Source organism: Pteronotus mesoamericanus, unplaced genomic scaffold (genome assembly GCF_021234165.1).
Source record: "Pteronotus mesoamericanus isolate MK-2021 breed Mesoamerican mustached bat unplaced genomic scaffold, CSHL_Meso_final contig_68, whole genome shotgun sequence".
NCBI lineage: Eukaryota > Metazoa > Chordata > Mammalia > Chiroptera > Mormoopidae > Pteronotus > Pteronotus mesoamericanus.
In genome coordinates this window covers 12702877-12723517 of record NW_026555234.1, presented here as the reverse complement: position 1 = coordinate 12723517, position 20641 = coordinate 12702877, and the positions used below count along the sequence as shown (strand labels likewise).

General features: G+C 40.8%; 1 protein-coding gene across 1 annotated transcript in view; it reads right to left on the bottom strand.

Annotated features, from left to right (window-relative positions):
• Positions 1–10976: 10976 nt before the first annotated feature.
• LOC129077696 (cytosolic beta-glucosidase) overlaps positions 10977–20641 on the bottom strand; it is a 97740-nt gene continuing 88075 nt past the window's right edge. Inside the window, exon 5 of the mRNA XM_054582245.1 lies at positions 10977–11256. Coding sequence (XP_054438220.1) covers positions 11054–11256 — 203 coding nt within the window. The 3' untranslated portion in view covers positions 10977–11053. The remainder of the gene's footprint in view (positions 11257–20641) is intronic.

Sequence of the window (20641 nt, the reverse complement as noted above, 5' to 3'; positions counted from 1 at the left end):
AATCTTCCAGCCATAATTATTAAAACACAAGTAAACATGTATACCCTCTCCCCCGGAAAGGTTGAGGGGAAATCATCTTTCAAGTCAAACCTTGAGGCTACCTGGCAAGCCATTTGGCATGTACCCAGAGCTCAGAACAACCACCACCAAGACAATTGATACTCAGGGATGTTTTCTTTGTCATTGCTGAACAGGAGGGACCTTCTTCAATGATTTTCTGTCACCACATGAAAGTGATAAGTTCTATGAACAGTTTAATGGCCAAATAAAGGATTTCTGGATACCCCATGGAGGGGATTCTCAATTTTGCTGTGCTCCCAGTACATCTCACAGATGTGCTTCAAGGACACATCGATGTTCAAATTTTCTCCAAGGCTCAGAATTGTCCATTTCTCTTGGAACAGCTCAGCACTGGCAGGGCTCAGCTGAGACTAAAGATCAAGCATCTCAGGAAGTTGACAGTCAGTAAAATATGGGGTCATATTCATAGTTGATGGGGACAGAAAGGCTTTTCATTTAAGGTCTATTTTTAGAAAGCCTTAAGAATAAATTTGAATAAAAGGTACTATACAATAGCAAATATGCCAAAAAATAAAAATGACAATTAGGATTCCTCAAACAACAAGAATGAGTTGCTTCACTCAGCCAAAATAGCTTGTTGCATGATTTTGATTTTTGTTTTTACAGCATTATATTTAAACTATACCATTCTTTCTTAACACTCCATCACTCTTGGAGGAGGTTCGGCCACTCATAGCTAATAGGATTCCATTACCCGGAATCCAATCTGAGGAAGAAAACTGACAACTCTGGTTCCCCATAAATGGACAGATTGCCAAATGTAACAAACACGGAATTCATGGAAACACCACAGAATTGGTTGCACTCAGTTTTTCTGTTATGTCTTACCTGTAGTGTACTCACAGTATATGCTGCATTCTTCCTGTAACCATGATTGTTTAAGGTCAGAGACTTGCTCTCTCTGTCCTCTAGGAAGTCTTCCCCCATCTTTGGGCCATTGTCCATTGGACACACTAGACAGTGATATATGATCATAGTGAGAATTACAAAAAGTTTTAAATCTCAGGTAGTTTTTTCAGTTTACACTATACTTTCAGATCTATAATTTGGCCCTTGTAAAACCTTTGCTATGAAAACAAGCATTTTATAAATTAAGGAAGAAATGTGGAGAAGTTCAACAAGATTAAGATGACGATGAAGGCATTTACACAGTGGAGTGGAAATCTACTCAGATCTTCTGATTCCTAGGCCAATACTCTTCCCACCTCCCCACCATTAAAACTAACTCACTGTATGCATTGAGAGCTCTCAAAGTGGGCAGTAGCAGTATCACCTGGCAGCTCATGAGAAATGCTAATTCTCAGTCACCCCACACCCAGAACTGCTGAGTCAGAAAGTCTGGGACTGAGCCCAGCAATCTGCGTTTTGACAAGCCCTCTGGGTGAGGCTTATGCCCACTGATATTTGAGAATCACTAGCATATGCTAAACATGGTAGCCTAGATGATGCTGTGATTGATATACAACTTTATATTAGACTTCCCAAGGACCATGCAACATGTTCCTACCTACACTATCATAAAGTCATCCCAGAAGCAGTCCCTGTATGAAGCCTCCAGAAGATCTCAAAGCCATGAAGAGCAGAAAGGCTTATCCATATAATGCAGGTGACGTTGCCTTTACTTAGCTTCTCTTCTCCTTTTCCAGACCATGTGGAGATAAAGAAGAGGGTTTTTACTTCTTGAACTCAAGATTCTCCAATAACAATTTTATTACAGTAAAAATTCTTGATCTCAATGCAAGTCTTTTCTTAAGAGTCTTCAAATCTTTCTTAATCTGCCCCAAACAGTGTTCTCACTCAATTCAAGGGCAGCCAGAAAGAGTGATTTCTTCTCTCCACCTTCACGCACTCCAGGAACTGTAAACATCACTTCTTTCAAGGTCTTCTTCCCACTGTAATTTAAACTGTATGTGTCTTGGATTTCATCGAGAAAAAAGAAGGTTAGGCCCCCGTCATATGCTCCATAGCTCTCTCCTTTATAGCACTCATCACACTTCTAATTACTTGTTCAATGTCACTTTCTAATTACTTGGTCCCCACATGGTCTCTAGTAAGACTTTTAGAGGCCCTAAGCTCTGACAAGATAATGGTGTCTCCTCTGACACCATATGGATTTTGGAATTAAGAAAAACAATCAAAACTTTCAAGTAACTTTAAGATGTCCAACAAGGTTTCCATAGTTCCTACCATGATGGCTTCAATGCTTTACTCCAAATATTATAGACAAAGCCTAGTTTGTAAAAGAGGGAAGCGAAGGCAGCTCCTCCCTTGCTGGTTCCCTAAGCATATGTCTGGTCCTCGTGTTGGATAACCCAGCATTGTTTCCATGTACATTGCAAGCTTCACAAAAACCAAAGCTGTATCTGTCTCAGTCACAGTGTAATCCCGGCGCCGGCACAATGCCTCACTCAAGATAGGTTCTTCAAAAAAAGAAAAAATTGTATTGAATTTATTAAGGTGACATTGGATAATAAAATGATATAGGTTCAGAGGTACAACTCTATAATACATCATCTGTATACTGTATTGTGTGTTCACCACCCCAAGTCGAGTCTCCTTCCATCACCATTTATCCCCTCTTTACCCTCTTCTACCTCCCTCCAACCACCTTCCGCTCTGGTAATCACCGTAGTGTTGTCTGTGTCTATGGGTTTGACTGATGAAAGACTAAGAGAGTGAGAGAGTTGGTGAGTAAGTGAATGAGTGAATGGAGCAAGGGGAAGAGAATGAGGTAGAAAAGATAAAGCGGCAGAGAAGAAAGGATGAGAGAAAGAAAAGAGGGTAGTAGAAAGGAGGAAGGAAGGGGGAGATATGGTAGAAGGGCAGGAGAAAATAAAACCAGTGGGTTACTATCTTAATTTTGCTCTAGGTTAGGAGGGAGATAAATTGACACTAAACTCCCTACTCCATTGCCACCGCTCAAAGAATCATGTTCCATTATTGCTTAATTCTAAAATAAATGTTGTCATCATCCTTTATAGAATTATGAACTGTGTCTTTATTTATTTATATGGCACCACTTTCAAATATGTGACAGCCCATTGTTCATGTTGTCTTTGCCATGGAATTAGGGAAACGTAGCATAAGCTTTACATTTGCAGCTGCCATCCAATCAGTAAGGCGGGCCCACTGTGCAGGTAGCACTGTGATACATGAAGTTAGCTATTCAATGGTCGCAGTCCTTGGGACTTTTGATTTCTGTCACCCTGGAAAATAAACAGCATTTGTGCTGACAGCTTTTTTTTTCCCAATTCACCCCTCTCTAATGAATCTATTCTAAACCAAGATATGCATTTAAATAAATTTTACACACCTATCAAAACAGCAATATTAACAGTGCTTGTTGCCACAAAATCCCATGCAAATTACAGGGAACTTACACATGCAATATATTTAGCCAAAATGGGGCTTTTAGATGACATCAATCTTATGAGTTGTCAACACACAGCAAGGATACGCAGACCTTATTTTCTGCTTTCTCTTGGTGAGAACAAAAGTAGGCTTTGGCACAGCATATAAATTCATCAAATAAGCACCCAAGAACAGAGTTACTGCACAGGCTAAAGTTGAGTAAAGAAGGCCCATATGCTGTATAAAAAAGCTTCTATATCTTTAGGTCCCCAGATCCTAATGTGACAAGGATATTATTATCCAGTAGAGTCATAAAGCCTTTTATAGAGATATTTTCCCTTTAGCCCTGTTATTTTAATTTGTGCACAGATTTTAGCACAGGCCATTTCCCTCTGCACGGGCTTTTCACTAATAGAATTATACTGTCTTAGCTCAAAATGGCCTTTGGTTCTTAGTCCACTGGGCTTAAAAGATTATTTTCTTACGGTGGAGAGCTCCCCATACTGCCCGGGAGCCCACCGTTTTCTGCACGGAACACCCCAACCCTCTACATTCTTCAAGAGGTTACACAGCTGGGCCCAGCAGGAAAGTGACAAGCATTGGAAAGCTCCAAGAGCTTATTCTCCTTTGGCTGGGCATCTTGGCTTCTGGACCCCTGTCAACGCTATCACAGCACATGCCTTTCAATAAAAGGAGACCCTAACAGGATTAAATGTAATTTAGAGTCAATAAGGAGAAGTTTGCCATCGGGCAGAATTATAATAGACAGTATGATCAGAAAATAGACAATCTGGAAGGTTTTCAGAGATGTATTCTACTGTAAAAACGAAACTCAGAAAAGAGAAGAAACTTCATCCCTAGCCCGATTCTTTGACTATTTCCATCTTGCATATGAACACATTGGCAGTCTATTAAAGCAACAAAAGCCGTGTGTTGTCATTCATGGGGAGGAAAAAGAAAGGGGAAGACACTTCTAGGAGAATTCAAAACAGAGTGTCATTTTTCCGTCTGTCTTCCTCACTTACGTAAGTGGTAAATAACGTTTCCAGTTCTGCATGATATGGAACATGAAGCCATGAAAGGTACATGGAGCCCACCACAGAATTGAATTCAATGCAGGACCATCCCTAAATCATCACCCAGCAGGCAGCAGCATGGGGAAGGCAGCCAGTGTTCTAGAAGGCAGTCCCCATTTTCTGGGCAGCATGGATCTGGGGAAGTCACTGAGGAACTGAACAGTGGATTGGAATTCTGGGCCAGGGAAGGATAAGCCTCCCCTCTCAGAAGCAGGAGCTGTTTCTTTGAGCTGTAGGTGGGTACCCTGCACTAAATCAACTGCTCAGTGCAGACGGGAGGAGTGAGGAAGCAACGCAGGCACAGAACAAGAGTTGATTGCCTGAAATAATTCCCAAAGTTGAGTAAAGAAGGCCCATGTGACTCAGTTTTGGAATCTTTGCACTGATATTAACAGAGAAAAATCATAAAAGCTTAATGGACATTGCAACTACTACTCAGTGGACAGTGTTCTAAGTGACCTTGCAAGTACCATTTCATTTACTTCTCAGCAGGAAAGAATCTGAAGTGGTATTTTGGTGCCTGGAATAGGCTGTGTGGGCTGCAGTGCTGTCTCCACCACTTACTAGCTCTATGGTCTAGACAAATGATCTTCTGCCTGCCTCAGTTTACTTGTCTGTACCTCACAGGGTTCTTGTAAGGTTTAAATGAGTCAACCTATGTCTTAAGTTTCTTTTGCAAAGAAGAATTTGACTACCTAACATTCAGAGCACCAATGTTTTAATACACATTTATAAATTGCTTAGATATGCCCGATAGCATGCTAGGTACTGGAATGATGACAATGAATAACACCTCAAATCATTTACCATCTAGACGAGTGTCAGGTGTGACAGAGATATAATAAATTAGTGATTACAAACTAGAGGTAGCAATTATTTTTTGAATATCTCAAAACAGTAACATGTACATAAGAAACACGAGTTGCCATGACATGTTTAAAGTACCACCTTGATGAAGTAATGTGTGTACGTGCCAATTTCTGTCAATTTCACCAATGTTCCCAGGCAAAGCCATTGCTGACTTACCTACCGCCATTACACCAACAGCACAGGAATCACCTGGACTGCTCAAGTTTGTCTAAAGGACAATGCGGATGTGGGGTGAATGTGGTAGAGGCAGGTGGGCAGGGCAGGGAAGAGCAATGGGGGAAAATGGGGATAACTCTAATTGAACAAAGAAAGTTAAAGAAAAAATTAAAGACCTGTGGAACTAAAAAAAATATATATATATATTCTAAAAATTAAAATAAAAACAGAAAACAGGAGCTAAGTAAGGAAAACTTGAGAACAAATCATAAAGTAAACAAAATAAAATAAAAAATTTTAAAAAACTATAATATCACTACCCAGAGAAAGAGAAAAAGGAACTATCAGGACATTAACAGTAGTTATTTCTTTCCTATTTTTTATCTCCGTGTGTATAGTTTAAAGCATATTTCTCTATCTAATACATTCTTTGAATAGAGTATTAACTCTTCCCATGTACATTTTTAAAACTTTGGGTAGGGGATAATTTTAGATTTACAAATGAATTGCAAAGAAAAAAATAAAGCATTTCATATATTCTTCATCCAGTTTCCCCTAAAACATCTTACATAACCATCGTATATTTATTTATCAAAGCTAAGAAGTTAAGATAGGTAAAGCATTATCAATTAAACTAAAGACTATTTGTAGTTCCCAGTTTTCTTCTGATGTCCTTTTTGTTATTGTTGTTCTAGGATCCAACCTAATAAACAGTGTTGCAGTTAGGTTCCTGTGTACTTTTCAGGCATTAATTACACTTTAACTCTTCATACATGTACTCCCCACCTTAAATAGGACCCTTACCACATCTACTACACGTATTCTGCTACAAGAAGCTTTCAATCTGGTTCCTCCATCCTGCTCTCTTTTCCATCTTTCCACAGGTTGCTTTGGGACATGGACATGCTACTCAGAAATCTTCCACTTTGAGGTAAGATAAAGCCAAACATCTTTGAAGGAAATCAGAGAATCTCCATAATCCAGTGAAAACCTGTACACGCTCTTTGCTAAGATGAACTGCCCTTCAGCTCAGCAGGCCTTATGCTTTCCACTTCCATATTTTTACTTATATTGTTTATATTATCATAGTATTCTTTATATGAATATGCATGGTTTTTCCTTGCCCATTAAGACTTTATCTGCCCACCCCAGCAAGCAGAGAGCTCTCCCTCTGGTTAGTGCATGGAAGATTCACCTGGCATTGTCTACTGCTTCGCGTCTCTATCTTAGTTCCTCAACAGACCTGAACTTCTCTGGACAAGAACTGTCTTGTCTGCAGGATTGCACCTGTACAATGTAATGCACAGCTTAGTTTAATAAATATGCACTGATTAGGCTGCTGGAAAACTTCAATCCCAATTATTATAAAAATAATAGTGACTTCCCTTTTCTGGTCCAATATACTCGTATAAAGGAGCTTGGAAGTCATTGCTCCCTAACGAGTAAAAGCTGAACAAACTGATTATTCACAACTCTTCTTAGATCAGTCAGAGACTTGATGTCCCAGGGAAAACAGCTGCCACAAAAATTAGAGAGAAAATTGGAGAGACAGTGAATTGCAACTTAACAGAGCAGACACCTCTGCAGGAACGGAGGTAGGAACAATCTGAACTGTAATTGATGAATTACTTTCAGATCACCTTGGACAAGTCTGACATTTGAAAATAATGGCTTACACTAATTGTACCCTTGCCATGTTCCAGGAACTGTTGTAAGCATGTAGCAACCATCATCTTATTTAACTCTCACAACAGCCTTATGAGTAGCCCGTTTTACAGAGAGAAAACTGAGGCGCAGGGAAGTTCAGTAAATTGCTTAAATGGGAGAGCCAAGATTTAAATACAGGTGAACTGGCTCCAGAGCCTGCATTCATAATGATCACATTATATTTATTTGCCTTATATTGGATACCAATAACCACTCAAGCAAGGTCAAATGTAGCCAGTCATGGGTCAGGTGACACTTGCAGACACCAAGAACACCTGAGACAACAGACCCTGGCTACTTCTACAAGCAGCACATTAATTCTCGCCTTTGGGAGTCTCTCCCCGTGACCCTAACGCAGAGCTTCTCCACATCTTCCCGGCTTCCCTACTGCCATAATTAAGAAGGTTGATTCTCCTTCATGCTGCCATAATTCTAAAGGCCATCACAAAGTGTCTTTACGTCAAAATGTCTTCTAATTTCATTCTTTAAGGCTCATCATGCTTTGTGCTCAGTACTATATCCCTCCCAGGACAACTGTAGCCTAAAATATTGTGATCAGTGATGAATATGCATTCTCTGGGTAAGGTGTATTGCTAGTAATTAAACAGTATTAATTCCATCAGCTTTGATTTATTCTGCTCTCTCGGTAATGAAGCTCAGTATTTTATTTTCTTTCTGCTTAGCACTGAGCCATAGAATTGGTGTTTAAGGATTATCATATAAATCTACTTTTTGGTCAGTCAGTGTTGGGGAATTTTTTCAATATATTACAAATGTATTCATTATTCCCTCGTTCATAAAAATAATTAAAAGCTACGGGCCAAACACAAATTCCCTGAGCACAAAAGCCTGACTGGAACTCTACTGCCAAATACCAAGGTTGCCAGCTTTCTTAGTTTATGGGTTTCTTAATGAGAACTCATGCCTTCTCATTCACTAAAGGGCTTAGGTGGACACTTTCTGGTGGTGGTTGTGGGAATTATAGAACTAAAGCTCTACATCCCAAAATGAAAATGGGCTACTGTTATCTTCTGCAAGTTTTTAGCAATTCAGAAATGACCGGCTCTAAAATAAAAATTATTTAAAAATTATTTAAGAGTGCTCCACAGATGTTAATAATATGTATTCACGTTCCCTTAAAAAAAAAAAAAAAAAAAAAAACCCGGCAAGGAAGGAATGTAGAAAGAAAGAAATACAAGGAGATCCAATCCATCACTGTGATATCTGAGTTTCTCCTTAGATAAAACAGACATAAAACATGTGTTTTACAAGCCTCAGATGACCTTCAAGACATCTAAGTACAGTATCTATGGATTTTTTAAGTATAATTAACAACTCCTGTTTTTCCACTTAAAGAATCCAAGTTTCTGTCTCCCTGACAGGCAAAAGCCAATCAATCTCGTTTTCAAATGCTAATATAAGCAATTAAAAATAACATTAATTAAAACACTACAGGGGCTGTTAGGTTTGGGGCCGGTGGATTTTGTTTTTTTCTTCAGCTTAACCTCATGGCAATCCTAATTTACAGGACTAATTAGGGAGGCACTGTTGGTTTGATCCATCTCTGGGATAAAACGCTGGCTTTTAAAAGCCGGCCCAGAGCTGCAGAAGGCCACCACGTTGGGAGGAAGCTTGGGAGCTGCAGCTATTGCATTTATTTCACCTGGTGGACCTAATGTGACAGATGCTTTTATTTACAGTGCGAATATTAATTTTCTGGCTTTGGGATCCAGAATACAGTGATCATTTGTATTGTTGTAAAACTTGTAAATATGCCCTGTAGGATAACTAATATTCAAAGCAACATCCTAATTAAAAGGAAAACTCAGTTGTCTTGCAAGATAATATAAGAGGGCACATAAATTGTAAATAAGATACATGGTAAAAATGAAAAAGACAGGCTGGATAGGAGAGGAATGAAATAAGATTTGGAAATGTGCTTTTTAAATGAACACAAATTGTGAGATAATGTCTCATTGAACAATAAAAATAACAAACCAGCATAAAAGATGTAATAGAATTTCCTATGTATACCATTTAAATCTTCATATAATTTTCCCCAGTGCATCCATGTTTATTGAACTACTATAACATTTCTTTCTTACTCTGTCCAAAGTTACTGAGACAGTGTTCTTTGCTGTATATAATCCCCCAATTATGAACATGACAATGATCCAGAAATTGACCACAGTTTTTTTAAAAAAATGACATAGTGTCTGCTGAGAGCCAAAAGCTTGTGAGCAGTTTTCTCAAGCAAGCAGACTGAGAATACAGAAAACAACCTTACCCACCCATCTCCCCCTGCATAAGACAACTACACAACTTTGCTTCTTTTTTTTTCTCTATTCAAAAGATGAAGAGCAATCTTCCTCAGTTCCCAGCCCACAGTGTACAGGACAGAGAGCTGAGCTGATGCAAAAAAGTGCTGGGTCCCGTAAACACGCACCAATGTGACATCAGGAAGATGCTCATCAGTGCATCCCCGGTTTCTCAATCTGCAAAATGGGGTGATAATAATTTCCTTAGTTTTAAGCCTGATAGCCCGATGAATGTTTAGTAAATACTACTCAAATAAAGATGTGAGAGTCCAAATTCCACATTTGTGAGTTTGCTGGAGTGGAGTCCAGACAGAGCCCGGCATCGATTACTAAACAAGCTCAGAAAAACTTGAACTACACTCAACCCCATAGATATATCATACTTTTCCATTACCACCACAATGAATGGTTCCCCCTCTGCTTAAGCTCCTGGTCAAGCAATTCATGCACGTGTTCATGGGTGTTATCAACGTTCGTTTGGATCTTAAAATTTCTTAAAGTATCCAAAAGTAAAGACCCTGCCCTGCTAATTATGTTGCTTTTCTTTTGGTGTCACTATAGAGTAGGAATCCAGTTTCTGCTAAATGTCAACACTCATATTGTTTCTGGCATTTGTAGCCTAATTTCTTTTATTAATATATTATTTGCCAAAGTTCATCAGGCAAGAGAAGGATGTACTTGTTCATGAATAGATAAAATATATGCATAATTCATTGACACGTCCATTTTATTAAAAAGGTTATCAATTGATTCCTTTGGTTATCAATTATATAGTACGCAAAACTATATAATGTGACTAACTTTTAATTGTTATTTTGTACATTAGATTAAACATTAGAAAAATTATGAATCTAATAAGAAAAATAGCTTATGTAACCAGAAAAAAATAGGCTTGTAAAAACAAGTATTCTTCATTTTTTAAAGATTTTATTTATTTTTAGAGAGAGGGGAATGTAGGGAGAAAGAAAAGAAACATCAATGCGTGGTTGCTGCTCCTGCGCCCCCTAATGGAGACCTGGCCCACAACCTAGGCATGTGTCATGCCTGGGAATTGAACCAGCAATCCATTGCTTTGCAGTCTGGCACTCAATCCACTGAGCCACACTGGCCAGGGCAAAAACAAGTATTCTTAAAATAAGTGCTCTGCTATTAGAGTTGCAAATCATAATAAATTTTGCATTACTTTTTGTAGAAAAATTTAAAGAATTTAAATAGAGGTTTCTAAGTCTATTTGATTTCTTAATATAAAAATCAATTTCAGTGGTTTTCTATTCTATTTTCTAAAAGCCTCACTGATCTCAATGGACGTGGAGGAGAGGCCATCATTAAATACGTCCCCTGGCATTGCATATCCAGACTTCACAATCGCGGAGCGGCTGGGAGGACCTGCTTGTTACAAAGGCAACTTGAGCTGGGCTGAGGGATCACCAAAGCGGATTTCCTTTCCAAACCCGAAGGCCTCTTTTCCAGGTGATACTTGCCCAGCGATTTTGTCTATGGATGTCCCTCTAAGCCATTGTTTCGAATGACCTTGGCATACTCCTTGGCTGATGTATAAGGGACTCTGCGCCTCTCTGGATCTTCAAAATCGACGTGGAAGAAACCGAACCGCAGGCTGTACCCCTGCCTCCACTCAAAGTTATCCAGAAGAGCCCATGCACAGTAGAGTTTAAGATCGACTTTATCAAGGTGGATAGCTGAAATTACAAAAGAAAAAGAAAATTCAAGAACAATGACCGTGGCTGGGACGGTTTTATGAGAACACAGACAAAATCCCTGATGACCAGTGTGGGAATCCTCCTTGGGCAGGAGGTCACAATGGGAACAGAGAAAAGCCTCTCAACCCCTTTTCCAATTTTCTGTTTTAATCAAGCTGGGACTTCTCTGAAGAAGGTACATGACATATTATTGTAATTATTTGGTATTTATTCATTAAGGCACTTGTATTCATTCATTCATTTACGCAATACACATCTTTTCAATAAGCTACTTTTCAGATACAGAGAAACACACAGTTTCTTCCTAGTGCCTAGCATTATATGCAGTAAAGACACTGCCCAGCATCTAAGTGCGACTTGTAAGTAACCCAGAAAGTCCACTTGTAAATTGAAAGAGGTGATGATAACATGGCTGAGGAAGCCCCAGCACTTAACCTTGTATCCCCATGACCAGATGGAGACATGTCTTATAATCCTGGACATAGAATCTCCACAGTGAAAAGAGTCAGCACACAGCACTGGCTGTACCTATAGCCCAGGCAGAGGGGCACGAAAATGCTATGGCATCCCCTGTGCCCCACACCTAAATGCAGAGTGGCGCGTCAGTCCCCTTCAAAGGCCCGAAGCATTGGATCACCCCCTGAATATGCACATGCACAAACACAGCATTCTATGTACCTTCAATCGTACATGCCCCAGAACACAACTATGGGCTCCATATTAAGACATGAAAATGCAGAAAATTCTCTAAGTAAGTTTTACACTGGGTCCATCACTTTGGTCACAGAAGTGAGCTCATTTTTTATGAGTATTTTTAGGTTGGCAAAACTCTGAGGTTGTGTAGATCTTTGCATTGAGTATTTTCTTTTTAAAAATAAAAACAATAAACCATATCTATAGGGTGTACTCAAATCCATCACTCAATTCAAAAATTAAATTTAAAAGGAAGGTTTACTTTATAAGATAGACATATTCTAAAATAAATAGGGTGAAAATGCACATCCATGTAAGAAGTCAAATTTTAATTGTGCCGGGGGTTGCTTTCCACCAAAGTGACTCTTCTAGCTTCAGCAAAGCAAGATCTACCTTCTGATTCTTTCTTTACTGTAAATCTATATTTTTCAGGTCTCTTGTAAGCACTACATCCATATATAACTACATATGTGCTGGTCTCCAAGTTTTCTTGGAATTTTCTTTTCAACTGTGGATATCCCATGGACAAAGTGTTCCTGCCAGGTTAATTGATGCATAACCCCTCTACCTTTGTGCAGGGAGACGTGAAAAGTGCTTACCATAGAAAGGGCCTTATGAACGGCCTCCGGGCAGAAATTAAGCCAAGCTGTATTGGCTCTTTTAAAATAAAGTATTGCTGGAAAATGAAATATGTAACATGCAAGCACACCGAGCTTTGCAGGAATTAAAACATGCATTAGATATCCCTTCTCCTACTTGTCCCCATTGCCCTATGTGTTCCTCTCCTCTTTGTCAACCACAATCTGCAAAATACCAGTTTTTAAAAACGACATATTTTAAAAATCTAACAAGTTCTGGGTGGTATCTCTGTAAGAATTCAAACAATCAAAGGCAAATATCAGGCCAGAAAACAACTACCTCCTGCGACTGCCTTGTATTTCAACCTGGGGACATGGGAGGATCTATATATTTTTCTCTCTTGTTTGCAGAACCGCTGCCCAACAAGCACGCCTGCCAGGTAGAAAGCCAGGCAGCTTCTGAAAACACGCGCAGTCCCACTGATCATACACAAAAGGATTGATTCATGTGCGAAATCAGGGGATAAAAATGATGCCCCGCCCACTTGGAAGGGGACAGAAAGGAAATCTCGGCGATTTCATTGTTAACGGCCAGGAGTTCCACAGCAGGTACTAAAGCACCCGAGTGACACTCAAGGATGTCTCTGCGCTTTCAGCGCAGAAACAATTCAAGGAGGGAATTTCTTAGTCAGGGCTGAGGAGCCGGCCTGCTGGATTCCTTCGCCCCGTGCCCCCACTGGGAAAAATTACAAACCCAGGCTGGAGCCGGCACGCCTCTCCTCTTCCAATCTCAGGAACAGAAAGAGACCGTCATCACATTTCTTGTCACTGTGATTTATGAGGTTCGAAGTCTTAGTCGGGAGAAGCCACTTCGGCGGGTTAACTTTCTTGCTTTAACCAGAGTTGGAAGCAAAATAAACACAGATTTGCAGGACCTGGAGATGGATATGAGGCGCACTGGGATGAAAACGCCACTCACCGCAGAGCCAGAGGTGGTCTGGGGCTGAAAGGCCGGGGGAAGGGCCTCACGGCGCGGTGAACCTGAAAGTGCGAAGCTACAAGCGTCTGAGCCTTGCTCCTGTGCTATAGCCATGGTCAGGCTGGTTTAATGATGAGAACCCTACGCCAGTGTTGTACTAAACACACACATGCATGCGCACGTGTAAATACTGCCCCTCGCTAGCCAGATTGACAAGGTGGCGGCACAGGGCACGGTCCTCCATGAGACTGCCCTAATTTTTGACTCCAATTATAGTTCAAAGGGTTCCCCAAACCACCCTCAGTTTCACTAGCTTGCTAGAAGGACCCACGGAACTCACAGAAACCGGTTATTCCCACAGTTATGGTTTATTACAAGGAAGGATACAGATTAGCATCAACCAAAGAATGAGGCACACACGGCAGGGTCGGAGGGGTTCTGAACACAAAACAGCCATTGGCTTCTCTCCTAGGCATAACTGTGAAGTTATCAAATGAACCAGTGGACAGGTTCAGGGCCATGGAAAAGGCAGCAGACCTCACAGAAGAGAAAGGAGAGAAAGGCCCAGGAATGAGTGAGAAGAAAAAATAACAGCCTCTCTCTTTGGGGGTTCAGGCAACAGCAGGCTGCATCATTCAAGAAAACCCTTCTCATGAAGACAAGCAAACATGGTGTACAAAATTTTAAAAACAAACCTTCAAAAACAATGGAAAGCTGACAGTTTAGTAGGGAATTACCACGCCAAAGAAGAAAGCAACATTGAGATTGGCAGACCTGGCAGCTACTTTTGCCTGATGCGATTTTCTAATCTTAGGAAATCAGAACCATTTTCTCTTTTCTGGGGTGAGGATTGGTGTCAAAGCACAAAGCCAGACAATGTCAGACACCTAGTATGAGACTTCACACACAGAAAACGAAGATCCCCAAAGACTAAACTAACAGAAGGGTGAGCCAGAAGAAAACCAGTCATTGGAAAGTCTCAGGTCACCTGGTGATTCAAAAACCAACAAATTTGGATTTTTGATTGAGGTGATCCCAGGCTGGTAGTACCTTAAGTTCCAGAAAGATATATGTTTAAATTACTTATGAAGAGATATACCTATATTCTAAACCTCTCTTTGTTATTACAAATATTTTAAGTGCAGTTATCAGCATGCAATCAAATATAACCAGACAGGCACGGACAATGAGGACATTAAAAAAAATCAACAGAATGAATAAGCAACAGTAGCAAACCCACAAAGAGTTGAGTTAGAATTGTCAGACTATAAAATACTTATGTACCCTATGTTCGAATGACAGAGACTAACTTGAAATATCTCTGAGGTTCAGATACCTTAAAAAATGATGCAGCAGATTTGGAAAAGGACCACCTACACACCGGGGTTTGAATCCCAGGGGCTGCGGCTATACAGGTGAAAAGAGCCTCCCGTTTCGCTCCTGTCGTGAGAACTAAATGGGAGAGCACGGGCCCCAGCACGACGCCTGGCCCCCGACGGGCTTCTGTTGCTCTCCTCCCCGCCCACCCCTTCGGAGAACGCAGAATCTCAAGGACAAAGGCACGTCGCTGTGTCCTCGCCTCCCCGCCCAACCTAAACAGTTTTCTAAAGTAGAACTTGGGTTTACATAAAAATCTTGGACTGTGTGAAAGGGACAACATTCGGACTGAAAAAGGTGATTCTAAGGATGAAGGCCCAGGTATAAATAGACTATATAAATCTGAAAACAGAACTCTTACATCAGCCAACAGACTCCTTTCTTTTCTCCAGAGTGGCATCTCCAAGTCATGGCCTGGCTTCCCACCTGTCTGAGTCCTAAGGAGCAGTCCTGAGACCCCATAAAGCACTGAGTTTCAGACGTCAAGGTCTCAAACCCGTGTGATGTTAGGTGAGCAGGTGCATTTTGAAAATTAATTCTTGAGCAGCAAATCCTATCCTGGACGTGGAAGAAACTAATAGGATGGATATGAGTCAAAATCCTTAAGTACAATGCATCTAAGTCGTTGTCATACAAGTCCAATAGGCAAGATTCAAAGCAACCTCATGTTCAAAGTCATTGAAATAGAAAGGAAATATGTGAGACAAAGACATAGGAATTTATGAAGGGTCATAGGGATTGACTGCTGAGGGAGAATCTTCTATATGCATCAATTTATTGCGAATATGTGGTGTGGAAGAATCAAGATGATATAAGACATGGAGTCAAAGCAAATGTCAAAAACATCTCAAAGTGTAGACTCTGACCACCTAAACCAGTTGTAAGTACCTGGGACATAGTTTAAAAAGTTCATTAGCCCCATTGTACTAACATCAGAGTCTCTTGGGTTGTATTATAGTCTAAAATCATATGTTGAAGCACCAACCTCCAATACTTCAGCACATGAATCTTGCTGGAACAGAAAGTCTTTAAGGAGGGGATTAAATTGAGGTCATTAGGATGGGCCCTCACCCAAAATGACTGTGGTCCTTCTGTCCTTCTAATGAGAAAGAGAGAGAGAGAGAGAGAGGGAGAGAGAGAGAGAGAAACAGACACCAGGGTGTGTTTTCACAGAGGAAAGATCAGTGAGAACACAGCCAGAAAGTGGTTATCTGAAAGCTGAAAAGAAAGACCCCATATGAAATCAAACCTGCTGATACCTTGACCTAGAACTTGCAGTTTCCAGAACTGTAAGAAAATTAATTTCTGTTGTGTAAGCCACCTAGTCTCTGCCACTTTGGTATGGCAGCCCTGGCAACCTAATACAGGCTAAGACCTAAGAATTCCTATGTATAATAAATTCCCTGAGTGATTTTTATACTTAATCAAGTTTGAGACTTATAAGTCTACAATAAGCTCTGAGAGGCCACTATGATTTTCTGAACACAGTTTGTAACCCCAGAGGCTTACCTACCCAGGCTAGTAAATATAGGTGAAAATCCCTCAGCCCCTCTCTCTAAGAGTCATAGCCAGAGGAGCTCTGGGCAAAGAGACACAACTACATGCAAGCCAGGTCACACTACCTTACAGAAACATATGGATACTAAGTGCCTAAGGTGGAGACACAAAATGCTCAGGAAAGGGATAGGGCACAAAATGCCTTTACATCCTACTGCTTAGTCAAAGCCTAGCCTCTTCCAGGGACCATGAAGAATCTTCTCAACTCATCATGTGCAATGGGGCGACTGATCGACCATACAGAAGATTTGTCCATTCCAAGCCTGTGCATGTACCCTTATTTGGAAAAAGGGCTTTTGCAAATGTAATTAAGTCTAGAATTTCAAGGTAAGATCATTCTTGTTAATGGTGAATCCTAAACCCAATGACAAATGTCCTTATAAAAGAAGAGAAGGGAAGAAGGCAATGTGAAGGCAGAGGCAGAGGTTGGAGTGGTATGTCTACAAGCCAGGGGATGCCAAGACAGCCACCGGAAGCCAGCAGAGAGCCAAGGAACAGATTTCCCCTCAGTCTCCAGAAGGACCAATCCCACTGATGCTTGACTATCAGACTTCTGGCTTCCAGGACTGGAACAGAATACATTTCTGTTGTTTTAAACCTCCAAGTTTGTAACAATTTGTTAAGGCAGCCATAGGAAACAAATGCACGGGCAGTTGCCAACTAGATGTTGAGTCCCAAACCATCCACCTGATTTTGCTGTGTGCTTACGAGAATCTCTCTCAAGGCCTGTCAAAGCCAAAGAGAGAAGGTCTTCCCAGGACACAGTTGAAGCAGAGCTCCTGGCAATCACCCAATAACTTTAAAAATGTGTTCCTCTGAGTTTGGTTAAACACATAAGAGCATCACCGTTGGAGGACAGCTTTAGCTGAATACCACTTCCTGCAAGAGAGCTGGCACACAGGTTGTTTCCCCTTTCTTTGGAGAAAAAAATGCAATAAAGCAACATCAGGAAGATCTAAACATAGAAAATGCACAATAAGCGCCAGCCCCTACCCCCCCAACTCCAGGTGAATATGAGTGGCTGAGCAGCATCTGCGAAAATGCCCAAATAATCCCAATGCAGGGAGCCTCACCTGCACACAGGAACTCTTAGGGGCAAGAACTACGACTCTCTGAAAAGAGCATCTTTGAGAACCAAAGGCTAATTTTTAAACAGTTTATAGGGAAGCACCTATTAACCATAAGCAAGCAGTACAGATATCTTAATTATCTGCATTGTCCCTATTACTTACATTACCTGCAAACAGCAAGCAGTTGAAAGGGATCATGTAAAAACATCCGAATAATAAAATTAATCTGGGGATAGATAACATATTCAGTGTCATGTTATATTTCTCCATCAAGATTACTTTTACAACGATTTCTGCTGCAGCAGAGAAGGTCTTATGGAAACCAAAATTCTCAGCAAAGGAAGCTCTCTTCCACCAGGAAAGCTACGTCCTTTCCCCTTTTTCTGCCTTTCTCCCCTCCTTCCCTCCCTTCCTTCCTGCATTCCTTCCTTAATTTTTCCTTTGGGATTTACTTTCCCCTTCTATAAAATGAAGACCTTAGTATCTTCTCCCTAGGACTGTGGTGGGTATTAAATAAATTAATATGCATAAAGTTCAATGAGTAATGCCTGGTTTATGGTGGGCACTCAATATACACCACTTGCTGTTACTGTTGTTATTTCTCTCAAAGCCTGGGAGGTCAATGAATGAACCTTGTTTTATCTCCTCCTCCCATCTGGCTTCCAACAGCTTTCAGAGGGTGTAGAGTCAGCATAAAATGCTCAGTGCTGAGAACCAGAGAAATCGGGGCACCAGGGGAAAGTGTAGCATCTGGGGCAGGGTTTGTGCTCTGTGGGAATGGGTCAGCTGTGGGTCATGAGAAATAAATCATTCAGGAAAAGGAATGTAGGGCGAGGCTGCCAGGAACCTGGGGGCTGCTGAAGCCCCTCCTCTCAGAGTGGTCAGTGGTGGGGACGGCATCTCTCAAGGTTTCTGGGATCCTACATAACATGTTATGTTTATCAAACAAATATGTATTGTGCTAGGAATCGGGAATATAATTGTAGGAAAATTAAAGAGTTCTTGTTTTTATAGAACTTAACAGCCAATGTGAAAGATATATCTTCATCAAATCACCATCCTGTGAGCCTTTAATGACAATCTGTGCAAGGTATAATGAAAGAAAAGAAGTGGAAACTGGGAGAAAGAACATACTCACTGACATTTATTGAGCATTTAGGTACCACTTGAAGGGTTTCATGCGTGCATTCATTCATTTGATCTTGACAGCAAACCTATGAGTTAGATAAGTTGTATCATTGCCCCCATTTTACAGAAAAGGGAAAGTAACCTCAACAAAATTCATCTATCAAGCATGTAGGAGAGTTAAGAGGTTGGAACCCAGACAGGTTAACAGCTGAGGCTGCAGGCCAGTCCATGACGCTACCCAGTCTTGACAACATGCTATAGTGGAAGATGTATTTTAATCACCAATGGGGTAGAATGGGATGAATGGAGTAGTTTCCTGGATGAACTAGAGCTGAGAGCTCAAGAATTAGTTGCAGTTGTCTACACCTATCAGTCCAAGTTCTTTCTCAGTTGGAAGTAACAGAAGCTGACCTTGGCTGATGAAGCGAAGAAAGGGTCAAGCAGAAGAACAGGCTCAAATAAAGCTTTTGGGAACAGGGACCAAAAGCACACCACAGAACTGGTGGGTAGAAGAAACTGCCTTAGCTGCTCAAAACTCAATGAGCAGTAGGTCCTACAGTTCACAGTACTGCCAACACCCATCTTTCCTGCAACCATGGCAGCCACCAGCACTCAGCCATTTCTGCACCAGAAACTAGACATGGAAACCACTGTCATTCTCAAAAGCTGGGTGCTCTGCTGCCATGCTCACCAGCACAATAGATTCCTCCATTCTCAGGCTGTTCACTTTCAAATTAAATTCTCACATGGATAAGTCTGACTGGCAGAGACTCACTCACATGCCTGTATTCTTGCTCCAAAGAAACCTGGGGAATGTCATTCTTTACCTTGCCTAGACAAAACTCCTAAGTCTGGACATTCCTCAAATGTAGCAAATGTAGTCAACAAGTGCTAGACAGCTGGCATATATGACAGATGTTTTCTCACTGGATGACGAAGGGCAAGAGTAATCCAAGTAAAAGAACAGCATGCTTGAGAAGATCAGACATGGGAAAGTTCACGGCACATGTAAGGAGCTTAAAGAAGATAGTTCAATGGAGCATAAAGAATTATCAGGAATGTGTGGAAACAGAGAGTAGAATGGTGGTTACCTAGGCCTGGGGGGGAGGAACACGGGGGGATGTTGCTCAAAGGGTACAAACGTTCAGCTTTAGGATGAGTAAGTTTGGGGGAATCTAAGTATGGTGATTCAAGTTAACAATTCTGTATTATAAACTCGAGAATTGCTAAGAGACTAGATCTTAAATGTTCTCACCACAAGAAATAAATGGTAACTATATGAGGGGATGGAGGCTGTTAGCTAATGCTACAGTGGGAATCATTTCTCAATGTAAGTATATCAAGTCAACACATTGTACACCCTAAATTTACACAAGGTTTTTCATTTTTTTATTTTTATGTTTTACTGTTTTTCCAATTACTTCCCCCTTTGTCCCTCCCACCTGCTTGCCCCCACTTGTTTGAAAGAATGTGAAGGGATTAGTCAAAGAACATACATGAAGGGCCCATGGACATGAACAATGGGGTGGGGATTGACTGTGGAACGTAACACAATTTTATGTGTCAATTATATCTCAAAAAGTCTGGAGGAGAAAAATAAATTTTCAGGGGAAGGCCTCAAGGCAGGGGCTGAGACTGTAGATCCTTCTAAAAATTTTAAGGATTTTGATCTTTATCTTACCAGCAATGAAATGTCATTGAAGGAGTGACTTTCGCTAATTTGCATTTTTAGAAGATTAATCTGACCTCTGTGGAAAATAGATTTGAGTGTCGCAAGAATGGAATCTGAGAGAGCATCGAGGAGTGACTGCAGTGAACACAAGGGAGAGGAGGGGGGTTCACCTGGGGTGGCATAACTGAAGACCGAGAGGACCAAACAGATTCAACAGATACTCAGATAAAGTCAACAGGATTGAACATATCACTGATGACCAGTGGTAAAGGAGATAAGGCAGTAAATTTAATACAATGTGATGGTTGAT